Source organism: Leptodactylus fuscus, chromosome 4 (assembly GCF_031893055.1).
Source record: "Leptodactylus fuscus isolate aLepFus1 chromosome 4, aLepFus1.hap2, whole genome shotgun sequence".
Taxonomy (NCBI): Eukaryota; Metazoa; Chordata; class Amphibia; order Anura; family Leptodactylidae; genus Leptodactylus; species Leptodactylus fuscus.
Genome location: NC_134268.1, coordinates 84,786,511 through 84,806,927, shown reverse-complemented (window position 1 = coordinate 84,806,927; position 20,417 = coordinate 84,786,511). Strand labels below are relative to the sequence as shown.

General features: G+C 39.2%; 1 protein-coding gene across 2 annotated transcripts in view; it reads left to right on the top strand.

Annotated features, from left to right (window-relative positions):
* MBP (myelin basic protein) overlaps window positions 1–20,417 on the top strand; it is a 138,693-nt gene that overhangs the window by 93,593 nt on the left and 24,683 nt on the right. Inside the window, exon 4 of one of the 2 annotated variants that reach the window (XM_075270773.1) lies at window positions 16,531–16,961. In XM_075270773.1, coding sequence (XP_075126874.1) covers window positions 16,531–16,961 — 431 coding nt within the window. Of the gene's footprint in view, window positions 1–16,527; window positions 16,962–20,417 lie in introns of both variants that reach the window. The other variant, XM_075270772.1, reaches the window with a different exon arrangement.

The window sequence follows — 20,417 nt, the reverse complement described above, 5'->3', positions numbered from 1 at the left end:
ACTTCTTTTAGGGTTTGAGTTAAAATCTGTTACTTTATTATCCCTATGTAAGAGGAAATGTGAAAATATTCTATTTTTATCGAATTCTGTAACATCTGATTGTAACCATAAAGGAAATATAGTGCTGCCGCTGGGTGAATGTCCTGAACTTCTCATCAGAAACTAAGGCTGGGTTCACCTCTGCATTGTCATTTCCTTTTTTTCTGAAAATGACAAAGTCAGATTAGTTACATGATGGAGACCAGCACTGACTTAATGGACCGTATTGATTTACAACGTGGTGATCCAAGAGTGGCGCCATATTGTCCTGCATGCTACACTATTTTATATCTGACAAATACAATGAAATCTGCTGCGAGGTCTTCCAATGGAGCATCCAACATGGATATGAACACTGCCTGTGTCCCGATGTTTGATAAAAGTTGACCCTATTACGGTATTACATATGTAGAACCAGTAATATTACTTGTAAATATTTCTGATACATGGAGTTGTAACATGTACTATTTCCCAGCATTGACTAGTCTACTTCCCATGCTAGACGCACTGAAATTCTTCATTATGTCATTGTTTAGTTGGTTGAATTAGTTGTGATAGTGCTTCAGTTCTCACTGCCGAAAGTAAGGACTCTTCACATCTCATCAGCCATGACTGACATCATGCACTTCAGATCCTTTTCTTCTTATTTTCTGATTTATAGTAGCAGCTCTCACAGCGGCTAACACTGCTTGTTATACAGGAAAGCAACCATGAAGATCAAAAAATAATTTCCATTCCCGGTGCAGAATTCACACCATGCTCTGCTTACCAGAAGTATACATTGTTGGAAACATAGAGTTCACAAACAGTTATAGTATTTTTCCTCAGCTTTCTTTAATTTATAAAGGAAATAAAAGTCTTGCATACACAACTTTTTCTTGCATCAGAAAAGCCCTTCATGTTTTTAGATTAGAGTGAATGCAGACGAATGGGGCTTAATCTGCATTAGTCACTCTATTGCTGTTAAAGTCCGTTGCTCTGATCCTATGATGATGAGAGAAGCAGACATTAACTGTGATGTGAAATTACCCTTCTAAACATAGTACAATAGTACAATACAATTTTCTACATAGTACAAAAATACAATAAACATGAAATATTGACAGGTAATTTGGTAGAGAGTAACCTACCCTAAGGGCTTAAAATCTGCAAGGGAGTGGGGAAAGACGCAGTACAGTAAGAGAATGTAGAAGCTGCTCATATGGTACTGTCAGCAAGGTTCTAGACGTTTATATGCTTTCCTGGGGAGCAGATGAGTTGAAGCTGGGACATACCTCCCGTCAACCAGGACATAGGGACAGGACTTGGAATCTGGGAATATCCCACTGAATCTGAGAGGTATACAGTATGTAACACTGTTTTTTGCTGACAGACTATAGAGATTATTTTTATACTTACTAATTCACATCTGCTTACATCTTTATGTATTGTGTTCTAAACAATCATACAAATTATTTCCTTATCCATTTAAACAAGAATAAATCAATTTATACCGAGAGTTTATCAGCCTGTCATCCAAGACTAACAAAAGAAATACATTTAAAAAAAAATAAATTATATATATATATATATATATATATATATAACCGATTTACCATCTGTTAGCAAATAACACAAAATGCTACACCTTGGAAATTGCTACACCATTTATCAATGCTAGCTATGATGTTAATAAAAGAAAATCTATACTGATTATATGCAGAAGTTTTGGAGCAATTTGTATAGGGTGAAAGTTGTCATGTTGAAGTGCCTACAAAAGGCTGGTGGAAAAAAACAGATATTAGTTTAGCCAAAATGATGGCAATTTTAGCAATTTAGACAGCCCCTACTTGCCAGTAGATAAACTTCTCATGATGTACTGTGCTTATAGTAGAGTATTTCACAGCAGAGAAATATGGGCCCCAAGGGACAATTATAAGAGCCCTTTCTTGCCAAATGATTCCTTTTTATTAAAAAATATTGATGAAAAGTGTATGTAATTTATTTTTAACAAGCTAATTTAACCCTATGTTAGCCAGTAACTGTGTAAAGACTCTTCAAGATTTAATGGAGACCATTGCGGGCCCTTACAATTTCCCATCACATTATCCATAGGCTTTGTCAGTATGCGTATTGTCCATGGAAGTAGCTGATGACCTGTTTCCAGTGATACTTTAAGAATCCAGGCAATGACTTATTTTTTCAGTGTGAAATCTATGTGAAACCTGTTATTGTAATAGAGCGATTTTTGATGGAAAATATAACTTATAACCTGTATTACATCAGGGTACAGTATTAGTAACGTGGGTGATTGTCACTAGAAATAGTCCACAAGCTTGTTGAAAGACTTCCCTAACTGGTTCGCTAAAATCCTAAAGTAGGTGATATAGTTTATAGTTGCTTATCATCCCCACTCCCACATTACCCCATAGGATATGATGCCATTTCAGGCTAACTTTATCTGTCCAAGCTCCATCCACATATTAAAGGACACGACTGTTGACGGCTCATAAAGTTTTATGTTTGTGTAATGATAGTCGCCTCTATTACAAAAGTGTCTGACCTCTGTATAAGCAATGCTGCCCCTGCTACCTCTTGTGTCACCCACTCTACCTCATAGATTGTAAGCTCTTGTGAACAGGGCCCTCAGTCCCATTATGTGAAATGACTTTGTAATGCATCTTTCTGTCTGTATTTGAACCCTAAAAATTGTACAGCGCTGTGGATTATGTTGCCACTATATAAATAAAATGTATTATTATTATTATTATTATTATATGCAGAGTCCTTCCTCTCTCTCAAGGATATTGAAATTAAAGGGAGGTATCAGCTTCTAATACTTATGGCCTGTTTTTTAAGATAGGCCCTGAATAATAGATATGTAAGGGTCTGATAACCAAGACACCCACAAACCTACTGTTTGGGAACAGCGCGTCTCCCCCGCACTGCTTACTCACCGTATGACTTCTAACTGCAGTTTTGGTACTGTCCCATTGAAGTCCATGGGGTAGAAGTACAAAACATGTCACTACAAATTATTCAGCTAGCAATACAATGTCTCCAAGTAATGTTTACAAGCTGAGAATCAGATCAGCAGGGGTCTCTGCTGTTGGACCCTCGCAGATAGAATAATTATGACCTGCCCTAATATTAGAAACTGGATAACGTCTTTAAGCACCAGGGATGTAGCCATTAAACTTTTCTCTACCCTAGACCACCAGGGTTGATGTAATTAACCTTTCCACTAGCCTAGGCCATCAAAAATTCAAACAGTAATAACTTTATGCCGTGAACAACCAGAAATACTGGAAATTACACCAATTAGAATAAAATGTACGTATTTTGTGGTCTAGATGACTAGACAGTCCAGGTAAAGAATGAGCAATAATAAGGTTTTGGGTAATTATGTTGCACTATGTAGCAGTATTCATTATTAGAGATGAGCAAACAGTGAAATATTCGAGATTCGTTTCAAGTAGAGCCTCAATATTCGACTACTCGATTGAATATCGAATCCCATTATAGTCTATGGGAAAAAATGCTCGTTTCAGGGGAAACCACTATTCGACTAAAGGAGAGTCACCAAGTCCATGAGAAGCAGGAGGAGAGTATTTAAGAGGAGCACTGTGCAGTTAAAGCGCACGGATCTCATTATAGTCTATGTGGTCCGTGCGCTTTAACTGCACAGCGCTTGCAGTTGCGCTGATAAAAAGTGAGCTCCCTTGTAACAGCAAGCTGTCAGCTCTCCCGACTAGCAAAGACGAGCCTGCGGCAAATCAACACTGGTTCTGCAGCAGGCTCGTCCTTGCTAGTCAGGAGATAGCAGCTTGCTGTTACGAGGGAGCTTACTTTTTTGTCATAGGAATGCATTGACCAGCGTTGATTGGCCAGTGTACAGCATTCGGCCAATCAACGCTGGTTCTGCCGCAGGCTCGTCTGTGAGGAGGCAGAGTCTAAGATCGGACCACAATGGAGACTGCTGTGGTCCGATCTTAGACTCCGCCTCCTCACAGACGATCCTCCGGCAGAACCAGCGTTGATTGGTCAGTGTACAGCATTCGGCCAATCAACGCTGGTCAATTCATTCCTATGAGAAAAAGTCATCTCCCTCGTAACAGCAAGCTACCAGCTCTCCCGACTAGCAAGGACGAGCCTGCTGCAGAACCAGCATTGATTTGCTGAATGCTATACACTGTATAGCATTCGCCCAATCAACGCTGGTTCTGAATCGAATATTTACTGCGAATAGCTAGTAGTATTCAATCGAGTACGAATATTTCGAATACTGTAGTGTTCGATCGAATACCTACTCAATTGAATACTACTCGCTCATCTCTATTCATTAACTATTACTTTTAGCATTGGTACAAGTATAAACAACAAGCATACTGTATAGTTCTGATATTGCAGGACCTTTGTCACCAGCAGGGCTACAGAGGTACTATGAAGCCCTAACCTAAATGCTACTACTGCGCCATAAAACCATCTCCGTTTAGTTTGACCAGCTGGCACCATGTTATTATGTTATTAATCTACAGCCAGCCAGTGATTGTCTCATTGCAGCAAGATAAGTTAGACAAATACAATTCAAAATTCGGAAATTCTAGTTGCTGTTGTCAGCTGCTCCCTTTTTACCATGTGTAATATTTTAGAATAGAATTAAGGGTGAATACACTATGCATTCGTGCCTCTACCAAAATAGAGATATTTTAAAGCACGTAATTGTTTTTATTAGTTAGGTGAGATGTGTTTTAAAGAAAACCTTGTTTTATTATAACATAGTAACATTTAATCTCCACGCTTCATTTTACAGCCACAGGAGCATAAAACTTTTCTCATTTTATTGTTTTTTTTTTAAAAAAAAATAGTCTCATTTCCTCAAACAGATTATTTGACACTGTTATCGGGTGGCAGCAGCAATTCTTTGAAAAAGGACTTACGGCTCTCACCGGCCATTTGTGCTTTTCAACTGATTGAGGTTTTTGTTTTGTTATATTTTTTCTGTTTTATTTCTTTATTTTGTAGAGATTTTGTATTGAAATAATTGGGTTATATCGCTCATACGGCATGTATCCAGGAGAATGAAGGAGCACAGATATAAGTAAAATGGATTTTGTTATGGCTGATTTGATCAAGACCTCTGTTCTCATTGTACTTGGGCATCACTCTGAATTGCAATTGTTTGTCCAGATGGCTTCTACAGAGTACCGAATGAAAACTTAAACATGTACATGACGTTGGTGTTATGGAATACATTAACTTTGAAATACTTGTTTGTGGCATTTAAAGGATGGCCTGACTTTTGGATAAGTCATCAATATATGATCAATGGGGGTCCAAAAAAAGGCCTCTGATGTTGTTGTGGCTGCGCATGGTACTACAACTCAATCTAATCAAATAAATGGGACTAAGCAACAGACACATTTGTATGTGTGACTCAGTGTCTGGAAAAACAATTCATTCTGCTGAACTTGGAGTCCCAGTTATTATAGATAGTGTATCCAAAGATAAGTCATCATAAACTTCCATCCAAGCCAATTCAATACTTTCTTGAAGCTGTTGACAAGCACAATAACATGTAATCTTTCCTGACCTGTCTATATAAACTTCTGATTGCATGTCCTCAGTTTTCAAGTTTTCTCATACTTGGAATGGAATAACGATTGACAGAAATAGGTATATTATGTCAAAATCAAATATAAGGCAGTATAGGTGCTAGTGGCAAAAGGCATAATCCTGCAAATATAACCGCAAACGCACTGTGAGAAGATGACAGGCAGAGTCCTGGAGTCTCGCTATATCAGCCCCAGGTTTCTGTCATACGTGTGATCCAGTGTGGGTCTGGAATAGGCCTCAGCTCCAGCTGTGGGTCCTGGGCTCATTACTGGGGCAGGCTAAAGAGCCTATACTTCAGGGCAGATCCAGGGAGCGAGAGGAAGCGTCTGTGTCTGTCCTGATACTCTGAGTCTGGTGAGACTACATCGTGCTCATTTGTTTGTTGGTGTGGCTGGTAGTAAGCCACACATATAGTTAGTTTATTGTGTCTGTTTTAGTTAAGAGCTCAGGCGAGCAGGATTGTTTCACATCTTTTTTTTTGGCTGTCGTTAAGGCTGTATTTCATTTTGCTAATTTGGTGCCTGAAGTGAAGGTTTATTTATTTTCCTATTTTTTTCTAAATAAACCTGATTGCTGCATATTTTGTGTCCTGTCTTTGACTGACTAAGTCCGCACCATTGCTGCTACCAAGCTACCTCACCCACAACACCTATGGGGGATGTAGTGGCATCCTTTTTTTTCTCAAAGAAGATATGCCCTTAGTGTTAACAGAAACATACCTGCTTGGCATCAAACCAATGAAGCAATGCAGAGAAACTCTAGATCTGGATATCTTTTTATGGATATACAAATCAGCCTGCAAGTGCACCAAGGGCAGGCCTGTCCTAACAGATTTACCTACAAATGTACCTATCTTCAGCTCTGGAATTGCATCCCAATAACTGGTGAATTACATGTTTAGCCTCTGCCTGCATCACAGCTTTCAGGCCAGGGCCCCACTGGCCGGAAACGCTGCGATTTGGCTAAGGTGGAAACGCCGTGGTAAAAATCACGGAGTTTGACAGTATTTGCAAAGTGTATGGGGTTCATACAAATCCTATGCCCACTTTGCGGAAAAAATCGCAGTGCGGACACGCTGCGATTTCCAACACCTTTGCGGTTTTGAAAATCACAGCATGTCAATTATATCTATGGAAACGCCAACGGCTTTCCTATAGATATAATTGTAACAGAAAGTCCGCGGAAGAAAACTCCATGAACTTTCTGTTGAAAGCGCTGTGGGAAGAACCGCAATTTCCCCATGGAGAGGCCACAGGCGGACACCGGCGGTCACCTTTAAAAACCCATTCAAATGAAAGCTGACCGCCAGGAAGCCGTCCGCTCTCCAGTTTCTCAGGCCTAATGATGGAAACCCAGCAGAGAGGCACGCGGCAGACATCGGGCGCAAGTGTGAACACCCCCTAAGTGATATATTTAAGGCCATGTGCCCATACAGCAAAGCTGTAGACTTTTGGTGCCATTAAAGTGTAGTATGTTGCAGGTAAAGAGATATAACAAAGATGTAGGGCGGTGAAAATGTGTCAAATCCGTTTGCAGCTTGTTCTGTCTGTCGTGGATTTTTTCTGAGTTTGCCAAGGATTAGCCTCAGATTTCCCCCATTGCTAGATAACTGTCCCAACTGTAACGGTAGTTTTGGGGAAGTTAAATCCTAGTATAATATAAATGGCTCCTTCCATTGGTATACAGAGTGTAGCATTTGCACTGCAAGTATGAAAACAGAAGAGTGTGCATATTCTTCCTTTGCATTCGTGTCCCAGAGATATGTATGGTTTAGGAAAACAAAGAAACATTTTGATTTCGTATGGGTGGGCTGACAGAATCCATTTACTTAACAATTGGAAAAAGAAAATCTGCAGGCTGCTTGGAGGGCAGCCACATTCCTCTCATAGTTTGAGAATTTCTGTCATAGCAAATCCCACCACTGGTAAACCATGGACCTTTTTGTTTTCTGCTAGATCCTCTCTCGTTCTAGGCATCGCCAGGCATAGCCTTAACTCTCTATAACAATAAGGAGGGTTTGCTATAGGATTTGACCCACACTGTTTCAATCTGTAGGCGGCACCCTGTTACAATAGCTTAGACAGCTGATCCATTCATTACTGTGAGCAAAGCCATTTACAACCTTCATGCAACTATCTTAATGAAGATGATCACATACTATTTGTAAAAAAAAAGACACGCACCTTATACAGATTATTGTACTTTTAGCCATTTTGGTTTATAGTTTAATGTATATAAGCTTCTGTTGCACAAAGCTGCCTTGGCCCGCACATGCTTATTCCAGATTTTCCAAGGGTCACCATGTAAAGATTCATAGTAAGCTTAATCCAGTTCAGCCAAGAAAAGTTAAAAGATGTGCATAAAGGCTTGGGGAAGAGGTCCATGTTACAATTTGTTCTCCCTGTTTTCCAGAGCAAGTCTAAAAACCCTTGTAAGATGTTGGCCAGTCTGCTCAAAGCTAATGCCCAACATAACGGCCTGCAGCAAAAAAGCAATGCGCGTAAAACCACATTGGTAACGCATCATGGTTTTTTCCCACAGAAGTTTCCTCTGTGGACTTTCTGCTTCAGTTATACCTATAGGGAACCCACCGTCATTTCCGTAGTTATAATTGACTTGCTGTGATTTCCAAAACCGCAACGATATTTTACTACACTGTGGAGATGGGATTCATTAGAATCGTATCCACTACACAGTGACTGTAAAACGCTGCGTTTTTTTCCACAGCATTTCCACCACGGTGAAACCACGCATTTTACGCCACGTGGAGCTCCAGCCTAAAAGAGGAAAAATTCCTTTCTAACTGGTGATCAGTCTGCATCAGGATTCAAAACAAGAATTCTGCAAATGTCAGTATCCTTTTGTTCTAACCAAAATACCTAAAATCAATATGATTGGGGGAATTTCTGGTATATACTGATGGCCTTCAGTGTGATCAGTGGAGACCCAAATCCAGATACCCCTACCGATCAGCAAATGAAGGGCCTGTGGGATTCCAACAAGGACAACAGTCTCTTTATTCTGCTGACTGGGGGTTAGACACCCTCAGATTGCACATTGATGACCTATCATAGAAGATCCGTTCTATTGTAATGCAGGACTTTACACACACTCGATCATTGTGTTTGATTGGTGTCTCATCAGAATTACAAATAAATGTCACAGTTTCTCTGTTCTGATCAATAACATTTTTGAAACATGTCTCATAAATTTTCTTAACTATTTTTCTATAGTAAACTGATCAGCTGCAATGTTTTTGATGCCATGAACGCGGCGATTTTTCATTCCATAGGTTAAACTGAGACCATATCATAAATGTTAAGTCTTTGTTCTTGAGAATAACCCAAAGAGGCATTCCTCCCTTTCTTTTCTAAGTATTTGATCTTGATTGTCCTTTATGGAAGGTCTATATTCTGGCTGAATGTGTAGGTGTTCAGAGACCTAATGTGAAAACTGAAAAAGCTGTAATGCACTAGGTGGCAAAAGCACTTTTACTTGAATTTTTCATAAGTTTCTAAGATGTGTGCATTAAAATATAGCAACCTTTTAGAAATGACATTCACATTTCACGTGTAGTAACCTTGTTCTGCTCGCGAAGAAGGGAAGATCTGGACAGATAGCATGCCGTAACTTCTCCTATCCATTATTTATAATGTTTTTATATTTATGTTGCTTTTTGCATATGTCATCACTTCATGTGTGACTTCTCCGGTTTTGCATGGCCTTGTACTGGTGAAGCACTGTTGCTTCTGCATTATACCTTGAATGATGAATAACAATGTCTAACGTTACAAGTGAACTTACTAAACTTTTTCTTTAGTTTTCATTATTTTTATTTTTTTTTCTCTTAGGGAATGTCCACATTTCTTTAAAAAACGTCCATTGTTCTCATCTGTCATTTAGTGACAATAGAGTGATAGAGGCAGATTAAGCCTCCGTTTCCATAGGTTCCAACTTCCGTCATGTTTTTTACATTAGAGTCAATGCAGACAGACAGTTCTTCTATTACGGTTAATGTTATTAATAGAGATGAGCAAGTACTGTTCGGATCAGCCGATCCGAACAGCACGCTCCATAGAAATGAATGGATGCACCTGGTACTTCCGCATTGACGGCGGCCGGCCGCTTAACCCCCCGCGTTCCGGCTACGTCCATTCATTTCTATGCGAGCGTGCTGTTCGGATCGGCTGATCCGAACAGTACTCGCTCATCTCTAGTTATTAATAATGGAAGTGTGAACTTACCTTGACCAGTGTGGCTATTCACCATGTGGTCACCCACTGAAATCATGGCCACAATAGGGCAGGCCACTGAATAGAGGCCAGGCCAGTCAGTGACTTTTATTGAAGTCGAAGATGGAAGGTGACATCTTACATTTTGCCTCATGTATAAATGGTGGAGTATTATCCGCTACAGTATTCCTGGCATATAATGGAGCAATGGACAATAACATTTACTGCTTAGAAAGGGTTACAGCTCAGCTCTTAATCCACCATTTAAGAGATGATATTTACACAAGCAGTACATGTGCACTATAGCGTGACTTTATGCACAGAAATGACATACCTGTCTCTAGTAAACCTTCATTTTCATTTACTTAATTGAAAGCTAAACCATAAAATATTCCATCATGCCGTCCCTAAAGCAATTACACCCATTTAGATCTCATTGTATTTAATTATATAGATCCAGTGTAACATTTTCCTACCCCGCTATATTGCATCATAAACTTCTGCCTGGTATAATCTTACATTTCAGAAATGTGGCTATTTATACGGTACGTGGACGGTTTTGCTTCTCCCTAATCTCATTAGCTCTAATGAATATGTTTGGAATTACATTCATTTTTTATAAAGGTGATGTGTAATATCATTTATACCACTGAGAGAAATGCCGTGTACACATATCAATCATAACCCTTTAATACACTCTAGTGGGGAAATGCATTTCCCTGGTTCAGTGGTCAAGTGTCTCCTCTGCTTGATATCTGATTCATCTTTCCACATTAATCTGTAAGTATGGCTTGCAGCTTGAATGACACATTAGGCAGTCACCAGCTGCTTATCGTCATGTTACTTATTAGAACTGTCACTGGTAACAACATAGTAAAAGGGCACAGTATGATGGAGACATACCGTAAAATGTCTTTGTACTTTCTGAGCCATGGGGAGCTGCGCAGTCCTCCAAAGGGTAGTGGAAGATGAATGACATTAATGTGAACACACCACACATGGCACTGACTCCAGCCGAGTGACTGAGCTCCAATAATGTGCTCATTACTTTAAGGGGTCTAACCTTTATTGTAATAAAATAAAGCTGTTTAGCTGAGAAATAAAAAACTGGAAACTTTGCATTCTAAACTCTTTTTCTATTTCTTTCAAATTCTGTGAATGCAGGTCAGAAGTATATGGACGCAGGTTTACATTGTGGTTGCCATAGCTGCGTCCTTTGGCAAACAGTATGTATCTCTGCATATTGTAACCTGTTCACTTTATATACATTGAGATATACAAGTTAGATATACTAGTGAGATATAGTAGTTAGTGCCAATGTTATTTCACATCCACAGGCCTCGAGACCTTTGAATATCAAACTGTGCTATATAACTATTTTTCATTTGTTGCATCCATTTGTACATATTGGACTTAGCATTTATTGCATCTGAGCCCAATATTTAATATATTCACTGGGAAAAGCTTCCACTGTAAATGTCACCAAATGGTCTGTCTTCACCAGATTCCCTGAAACTGGCCCCTCAGTAGCAACACAGTCTACTGTATTGGTGTCCCGTGGATGCAGATACAGTTGAGTTTGTGTAACAAGGACACCTCTAATTTTTACAAAACACTCATCTGCCTTTCACCAGACTTGCTAGTAAGAACGTAAGAAAAGTAGAAAAGAGAGGGAGACAGCAATTCTTCTACCTCTCCTCTATGGGTGTTGTACCATGACCATATCTGTCAGGTCCTGGAGCCAGAGGAGTGAATTGTGAGAGGCTGGAGCTGCCATGTAAGGTTCGGGAGGTTTGTATTTAGGAGGTCCTGTCTGGGGGTCCATTAGTTAGAAGGACTGGTATGGGGGGGGTTCTGTAATTCGATGGGTTTGTCTCGGAGTCTGTACATAGCAGATCTGGTCTAAGGGTCTGTTTTTATTTACAGAGTCTGGTCCGGGGTCTGAATTTGTTTAGAGAGTTTTATCTGGGGTTTGTATTTATTCTAAGGTACGTGCTTCTTCAGTGTTCAGAGGGCCCACTCATGAAATCTTTGCTATAGGTAGTTCTGAAACCAAAATATTGGTATATTGATTCCTTTATAGCTTTTAAGGCATATAACGTATCTTATTCTATAAGACTATAAAAACATCCGTAGCGTTACAAGTAATAGGTAATTCTTTATTTCTTATAGTACATGGCTTATATGTGTATGCGTGTGTTTCTCTAAGATGAAATCTAATTTTAGGAGTAATCCCAGCAGTCAAATGGTTTGTGTTCCTTGGAGAATAAAAATGCTCTTGTGGCATAAATATTCTTTGTATTAAGGCATGCAGCTATTTTTAGCTGACAATGAGAGTCTGTTATACAGTATTAATATGCAAGAGGCAGTGTTCCGATTTGTAATACACTAGTTGTCATTCCATATTGCTCCAAGGCACTGTATAGAATTAGATTTGGATCAGCTTTATCACAAACATTTCCATAGTCTGTTTCTGCTATGTTAATGCTACTCTGGTTTGGAAGCACTAAACATATAATAATTTGTAATGTATTAACAGTGGTAAAGCTGAGAAGTTGGTTAGTGTTAGTGTTACATCCATAGATGCTTGTGAGTCAGTATTGTAGGACCTCAATCACATACTTTTTTGGATCTTTTATGTGCTTTTTTGGTGATATTTTTTACTTGGTATCATTTTGTATTAACTGTTTTTTTGACCCAGGTCAGTTTTCACACACACAGCATATTTACACACCACTTTTACACCAAACTTTTAGATGGTCTTGAACCTTTAGGCTAAGGCCCCATGTTATAGATTTTTTTGCTGCAAATTTTGCTGAAGTTTTTAATGCAAAGGCTGCTGCAGATCAGTACTGAGCTATAGGTAATCAGGCCGACCTGGTCATTGGAGACCTCTGTGGGCAAATAGGTAGTGGCTGATTCTCCTATGCTGCGTGTAATACACCTGGTAAGTGTCCACAGGACCACTTACCGGTACTTTATTACTGATGCAGATCCCGGGGTTACTTCTGATACACAGGACGTGTGCACTGTCTATTCTGCTCCCTGAATCCTACACTATGGTGCCACTGAGAGCAGAATAGAAGATGAACACATCCAGTGTGTCAGAAGAGATCCCAGGATCTGCATTAGTAAGAAGGTAAGTATAATGGAATTATAATTCTAGTAACAGTATTGGGGTGGGGGCACTAAAAGGCCGCTATTACATGTTACATTACAATGTTATTAACTAAGAGAGCACTATTACTGTAATAGAGCCCTAGTAATGCCCCCCCCCCCCCACACACAGGTAATAGTCTCCCACAAGCACACATAAACAGGTAATATAACCTGTAGGGGGCACTACTAGGACATTATTACAGAAATAGTTCCCCACAGTTAATAGCATTGCCTGTGAGGTGAGACTATTACCTGTGTGGGGGCACTATTACTGTAATCGTGCCCTAGTAGTGCCCCCCACAGGTAATAGTCTCCCATACACACACATGCACAGGTAATGTTACCTGTAGGGGGCACTACTAGGACATTATTACAGAAATAGTTCCCCACAGTTAATAGCATTGCCTGTGAAGGGAGACTATTACCTGTGTAGGGGCACTATTACTGTAATAGTGCCCTAGTACTGCCCTCCACAGGTAATAGTCTCCCATACACACATACACAGGTAATATTACCTGTAGGGGGGCACTACTAGGGCTCTATTACAGAAATAGTTTCCGACAATGAATAACATTGCCTGTGAGGTGAGACTATTACCTGTGGAGGGGTACTATTACTGTAATATTGCTCTAGTACTGCCCTCTGCAGGTAATAGTCTCCCCCACACACAGAAGTAATAGTGCCCCCTGAGTGATGGTCCTCCAGCCATACCTTTAAGGGAGTTCTCCATATCTCCCCTCAATATCCCCCCATATCTCAATACTGATGCCAGTGATAATGGGCCCTTAATGCTCCCGGGCCCCAGTGCTTCCTCTGCACCCCCTCAAATCACACCCCTGTTTGTTACACAAAATTGCATGGAGCCATGTGACTTCAGACATTTGAGGTGGGGCTTGGAGGCTTTGGGGTGGTTTGTAGCTTTATTAAATGTTGGTGTGAAGGGATGGGGATACGGCTACCTAACTGTTTTACACTTGTAAGCTCCAATCTATCAGCAGCAGCTTATTGACAGTGTTCAGGGAGTAACAGAAAATTAGTCTTTCTTCACTACACAAAGATAAAAAGTTATATATTCACTTAGTACAGAGTCCGCATACAGTAAATGATGGAAAAGCCTTCTATTGAAAGAAATAGTTACCTGGTACTATAGCACTGAAGTCGCCACAGTATCCTGCTGCGGTAACAAATGGCTATTATATCACATTGAGTTATCTCTTCCCCGAAACAATGCTGAAGCTGTTAACAAAGCTTTCCCTTACAAGCAAGGGTGTAACTACAACTGAAAGAAGAGGCCTGCTGTTATACTGATCTACCCTACAGGCCCTGGCCATGTACTGTGTGATACAGATGGAGCAGAGCTACGTATATTATTTCACAGGTTTTATTCCTCATTCTTAAGTTATGGAGTTAAAGCATCAAGTTGGTTTTACTGGCAGTGCCATGGAAGGAAACACATAATACGTGATATTGCCATATGACAAACCCAGCCTTGGTGCATTGGTAAACTCAAGCTAGTGACTTCGGAAGTACACCAATAATAATAACAGTAAAGTCATATCTATAAATCTTTTGTTATACTGTTTGCCTGTTTTGTATCAATTCTTAAATGGCCATATAAATTATCCTTGAATATACCATACTAGTATAACAATGAAAGTATCTGTACCTCAGGCCATTGCGGCAATCCATAGCTACAGACTAGAAATAATAGTAAATGGCAGTGCACCTGACAGGACTGCAAATGGCTTGAGGAAAATCTCAGCAAGATTAAAGTTGCAGTTTATTAATTTCTGTGGAAAAATGCTTATTCCTTGCACAATGAAATATGACACAGATTTATCATGTACTTTGGATCAGTTTGTCACCATTTTTAATATCTTTGCCTGCTGTTATTGAGTCTAAGCATTGCTGTCTACATCCAGGGTCTGACAACCTGGTTCCCCTTCTGCCAGTCTTGTGTATATTTCATTTTGTTAGCTATCTAAGAGATACGATTCAGCAGATCTTAACATATTGCCCTAAAGAACGGCAGCATACAGTATTATAACAACATGTCCTCCCCGCTAGAAGCCAAAATGACTCCAATAAATGTTTGTAGTTTCTCAAAGAATACACCTTTCTCAAGTTAAAGAGAACCTTTTACCATCTCCTCTAACTCATGTTTTTCGCATCAATTAATAGGCGCTGCTCCTCTCATTCTGACACAGTTGGAATTTTTTCTATTACCCCCACCATTCCCAAGCAATCAGTGCTGTTAGCTTTGGTGCCTGATTGCTATTTAGACTGTGCAGTGTAATAGACGCGGTGTCAGGCAGGAACAGAGAAGGACTGTGATTCTGAGCCCTGACACTGGCTGTCTCTGATTGGAGCTATGACACTGGCCTTCGGACATTATGGAGCTTAGATAGCATTTCAGACACCAAAACTAACTGCACTAACTTGTTGCTCGGGAACAGTGAGGGCTAAAGAGAAAATTCCAACTGTGCTGTAATCATTGGAGTGGAGTCTATTCACCAATGCTCAGAGTTAGAACTGGTGAAAGTAGTGAGAGGTCCTCTTTAAGGCTATTGCCCCATGTTGCAGAAATGCAATGGGGTATTTTTGTTGCAGATTTTTCTCAGCTTTTGGGGGGGGATGTTAGCCAAAGTCAGGAGTGGCTTTAAAAGGAATGGAAAATATAAAAAAAAGCTCTTAGATGTTTCACTTCTGTTAAATCCACTCCTGACATTGGCTCAAAAAACGCTGAAAAATCTGCAAGGCAAAAAATGCACCATTCCCACAACGTGAGGCCTAAGTCTAGCCATATTCATGAGCAGAGCGCTAACCCTGCACCACCCTAGAGGCCCTAAAGATTCTGAGTATACATATGCACAACAGCCTGGGATGGAAGAGTTAACACAATGATCTTGAATACAGGTAGACTCAACATATTAAATGATCTTGTATAACCAAATGGAAAATTACCCTAAAATATTGTTACTAGGAATGAGTAGTTTTCATTTGGTAATCTCTATTTGCGTGTTAAATGTCTTTACTCAGGAGCTGGTGCTCAGTTTCATCATAACTGATTTCTAATATTATATTTGACAGTTCTTTGATACCAACACACCTCGATTTACATGAGTGATCCTGATTCCTGATATATGTTTTCGCCATATAAGCTGCATTTGCTATCAGCATCCCTTGGGACAGTTTATATGCAGGGGGATTATTTTATTGTTGTAGTCCCTATTGGGAGGTTACACCGAACAAGTTCTGATTAAGTTTGTAATGTATCAGCTACATCTATTGAGTAGATTGGAAAGTTCAGACATTTCTTTAAAATAAACGTTACATCTTGAGAAGTATTCTCCCCAGGGTCACTTGTAATTCCTCCCTCTGAAATGCCATGAACATATTCTTAGAGCTTTGCATGAAATGGCTAAATCAGGATAGTGAGAAGAAGGAATCATTGTTTTCTTTTCACAGCCCTGCATTCACATCTCCCTCTTATTATTTGCAGCAGATGTGAACCAGAACAATGGCACCTCATCCAAGGGCACGGCGGTGACTGACTCCACAAGCACAGAAGACCCCAAGAATGATTGGAAGGGTGCCAACCCAGCAGACGCTGCCTCTCGCCCACATTTGGTCCGCCTCTTTTCCCGAGATGCTCCTGGAAGGGAGGACAACACCTTCAAAGATCGGCCCTCTGAGTCAGATGAGCTTCAAACCATTCCAGAAGACAGTGGAACAACTTCACCAGAAACGGATTTGATGGCATCACAGAAACTGTCTCGTGCTCACGGATCAAAACAAATGGCATCAGCAAGCACTTCTGACCACCACCACTCTAGACATGGCCATGGAGCCCACGGGCGGTACAGGGACTCAGGTCTTCTTGACTCACTGGGCAGGCTCTTTGGAGGTGACAGGCATGTTCCTAGGAAGGGAAAGGTGAGCACTGAGGAATAGAGAAAATTGTTAGCGAAAGTGAAATGAACTGGGGGTACAGTGGATATCTTGTGTTATGTAATACCTAAGTTGTTGTTCTAAAAGATTAGTGAATCATTAGCACCTCGTTCACTAATCTCAGCAGCCACATTGTGCTATGTCTATTGGTACTAACCGGTATTGAATGAGGTACTAGCTACTGGATTGGGCACTGGTAATTGAGTTCCTCAGTGTACCTAACCCTGACTATATCCGCAATGATGCTGACATTACTGCGTGAATGTGATTTACTGACAATATGCTTTCTATGTATTTTATGAATTGTAGAAATCATTGAGCCATGCTTTAATAAGTAGAGCATCTTGGAGAAAATATTGCTTTTAACCATCCAGTTTGGTGCAGTGCCTTATACTACGAGAGATGTCCAAACACTTTCCCATTATGCTAATAACAGTAATAATAAAAAATCTCTTCATTTCTTGGCACTAGTCGTGTTAAACCAGTATTTTCTCACTCTATGCTGGATAGCAAAAAATAGTGGCAAGGAACCTTACCATAGAAAGATATCCGAGAATCATCTGATGTATGACAATGTATCCACTTTATGTATCTTATTAGCATAGGTATGCTGGAATATAAGTTATCTTTTAAGTGCTGTCCAATGACTGATTCTGAAATCTCTTGTGTTTTTAGTTTATTGTCAATGTATTTTACTTACAACATTTATAGATCTCCACTATTGTATTACCTTCTGTGTTAACATTTCACGAGTTAAAGAAATAGAAGTGTAAGTTACATATAGATATTATGGTTTATAGCGAATTATGGACAGAATTTTTCACCAGCGAAAGATCTAAGGAAAGATTTAGCAAAACTGGTACAAAGGAAAACCGGAGCTTGTCAGAGCCAATCATACAGTTTTATCCATTCCAACCAATTATCTGAAAAATCAGATCTGAAATCTGATTGGTTACGATTGGTCTACATTTGCTTTGCACCAGATTTTATAGATCTTCTAGAATCTGTCATTTAACAAAACCAGCATTGATCCTTCAGTCTAGTGATTTTTTATACAATGCTATTGCATATTTGCAGCATTTTAATGTTCTCAGTCTTGTAAATCCTGGAAAAAAGAACATGTGGTGTCATCTGTAATCTACAAGAGTCTATTGTATTTCTTGTGCTATTTAATATCATTATAATATTCAATGCAGATTAGAGAGTGAAAAATGGTTGCTACAATTTATACCATTGTAAGCGAGCTTCTTGAATGGGATAATAACATATGTCATTGGAAGCATGCAAATCCATAGTCAGAAACTATGTGATGAGGGTAAAAGCTATATGCATTTTCTACAATATTTCTATGTGATGCCAAATATATAAAGCTCCATAAATGAATGCCTGTATTATTTGACTATTGAAAGTCTTGATAGATCTTTCTGTTATGCGAATGCATGTGAATTCATATAAATACTTACCCTGGCATGTGTTTTAAATAACACAATAGTATAATTCCTATTAAAAAATAAATTTATGAAAAGTTCAGAACCCCTTCCTAGGAATAGGGATAAAGCAATGAATGCCATTACCAAAAGAAATGACCTTTAACAGAATAAAGTGATTTTCTTTCAGCCTTTACTGAATATAAAGTTTTTGTGCAAGAGCAATTTTGGATTTTTATATAAGAAAGAATGAAATCTATGTAGTGTCAGGTAATGACAAGATGTACAAGGACAAAGGGCTGTGATATAAGATGACACAAGCAATTGTGGACAAAGAAAGTTGCAGGTTACAATGTGATTATTAGGCTAGAAATAAAATGATATTCAATGCATTCTCAGCCAAGGTCACCACAAGGACGTAAATCTGCTATACAGCCTCTTAGCCCAAAAACATTTTATTGTAGTGTCAAGACTAAGTTAAGAATTTAGTACCAGAATAGCGAAAATATATAGGATTGTGAAGACAGAACACTCCAGTATGATATATTTTATAGGGCTATTCTACTTAATACCTATCCACTGGGACCTCTAATGAGTGGGGGTCCCATGTCACCTGCCTTCCCCAGCACTAAGGCTACAACCAGCAGGAATCTTGCAAAAAGTGACTGTATTGCATAGAATTAAATGGCACGGCACACTCCTGACTGTGGTCTTGCTGTTGGGGAAAATTGAACACGGGACCCCTATTAGTGAGTATCCCAGAGGTCAGATCCCCACAAATCTAGTAGTTATCACGTATGCATTGATACAACATGACTTGATATTCCTGGAATCTCTTTTACTAGACTGAGAATAAGGGACTTGGACCTCATTCACACTTTGGATTTTGATCAGTATTTGTCATCTGAATGGATCTAAAATGCAGAATTAATATAATAGAAACATTTATATTTATTCTGTTTCTAAAATTCTTTCATGATCGTGGCTTAAAAATGACTGACAACTAATGAAGTGTGAATGAGACCTTAAAGTGAATCATTTCTAAATATATCTTTTTAGTAGTCAGAACTTTCTGATATAAAGTTATAAGTTCCCTGTTTAGTCATGTAGTTAAGTTGTAAACTTCTGTCTGCCTGTAGCCACCACTAGAGGGAGCTGAAAAGTTTACTTTATACAGTGTAATGTGTATTAATTCTATGTATAGACTATGTGCAGTAAACGCCTAGGCTCCCTCTAGTGGCGGCTGAAGGTAGTCAGAATTTTATTTGAAGCTGTGTATCACAGCATAAAAGTTCTGACAACCATAAATAAATATTAGGAAATTGCTAAACACAAATTGTTGGATTTAAAAATGTCATGTTAAAATGTGCATATTGTCCATAAAAATACCAATCTAAAATATAAATATTTAGGCCTTAGTAACAATTTCTTAAGTACATCTCCTACCAAGGATTAGGAATCCAGTCCTGGTTTTGCAGGTAACTAATATTTTGCCAATGGAAAAGTTCACTTGGCGACCTTGTATATATAGTAAAGTTGCACATAGTAGGTTATTTGTCTTTCTCTCTCTGCTTTGTACAGTTTAGAGGATGATGTAAATTCCACTAGAGAGTTCTAGTTTTAGGGTACATTTATATATACGGGTACACGCATTTACAAGCTGCCTATTTGTCATATACTAAAGTGTTTGGTTAGTGTTCCAATGTAATGTATTAAGCGGTTCTCCTATGTAGAGCTAGCAATTGGTGTGTAGGTAAATAGCTCTGCATATGAATGAGGTGTGCTTGTTTTTACGTATGCGCATTGTTTACGCCATATCTACAGTCCCTTTGTGCTAGAGATGACCTTACGTGAGCGGTACATGTCATTTCTTGCTGTACATTCTGTAAAGCTTGTTCTTGCCAATAAGTGTTCTATAGCCAAGATCAAATTAATGAAAAACTGGAAATGATATTGTGACTTTAGTGTTCTCATTTCAGCAGTAAGTGATGGAAGAAAGCAATGCATTAATGCT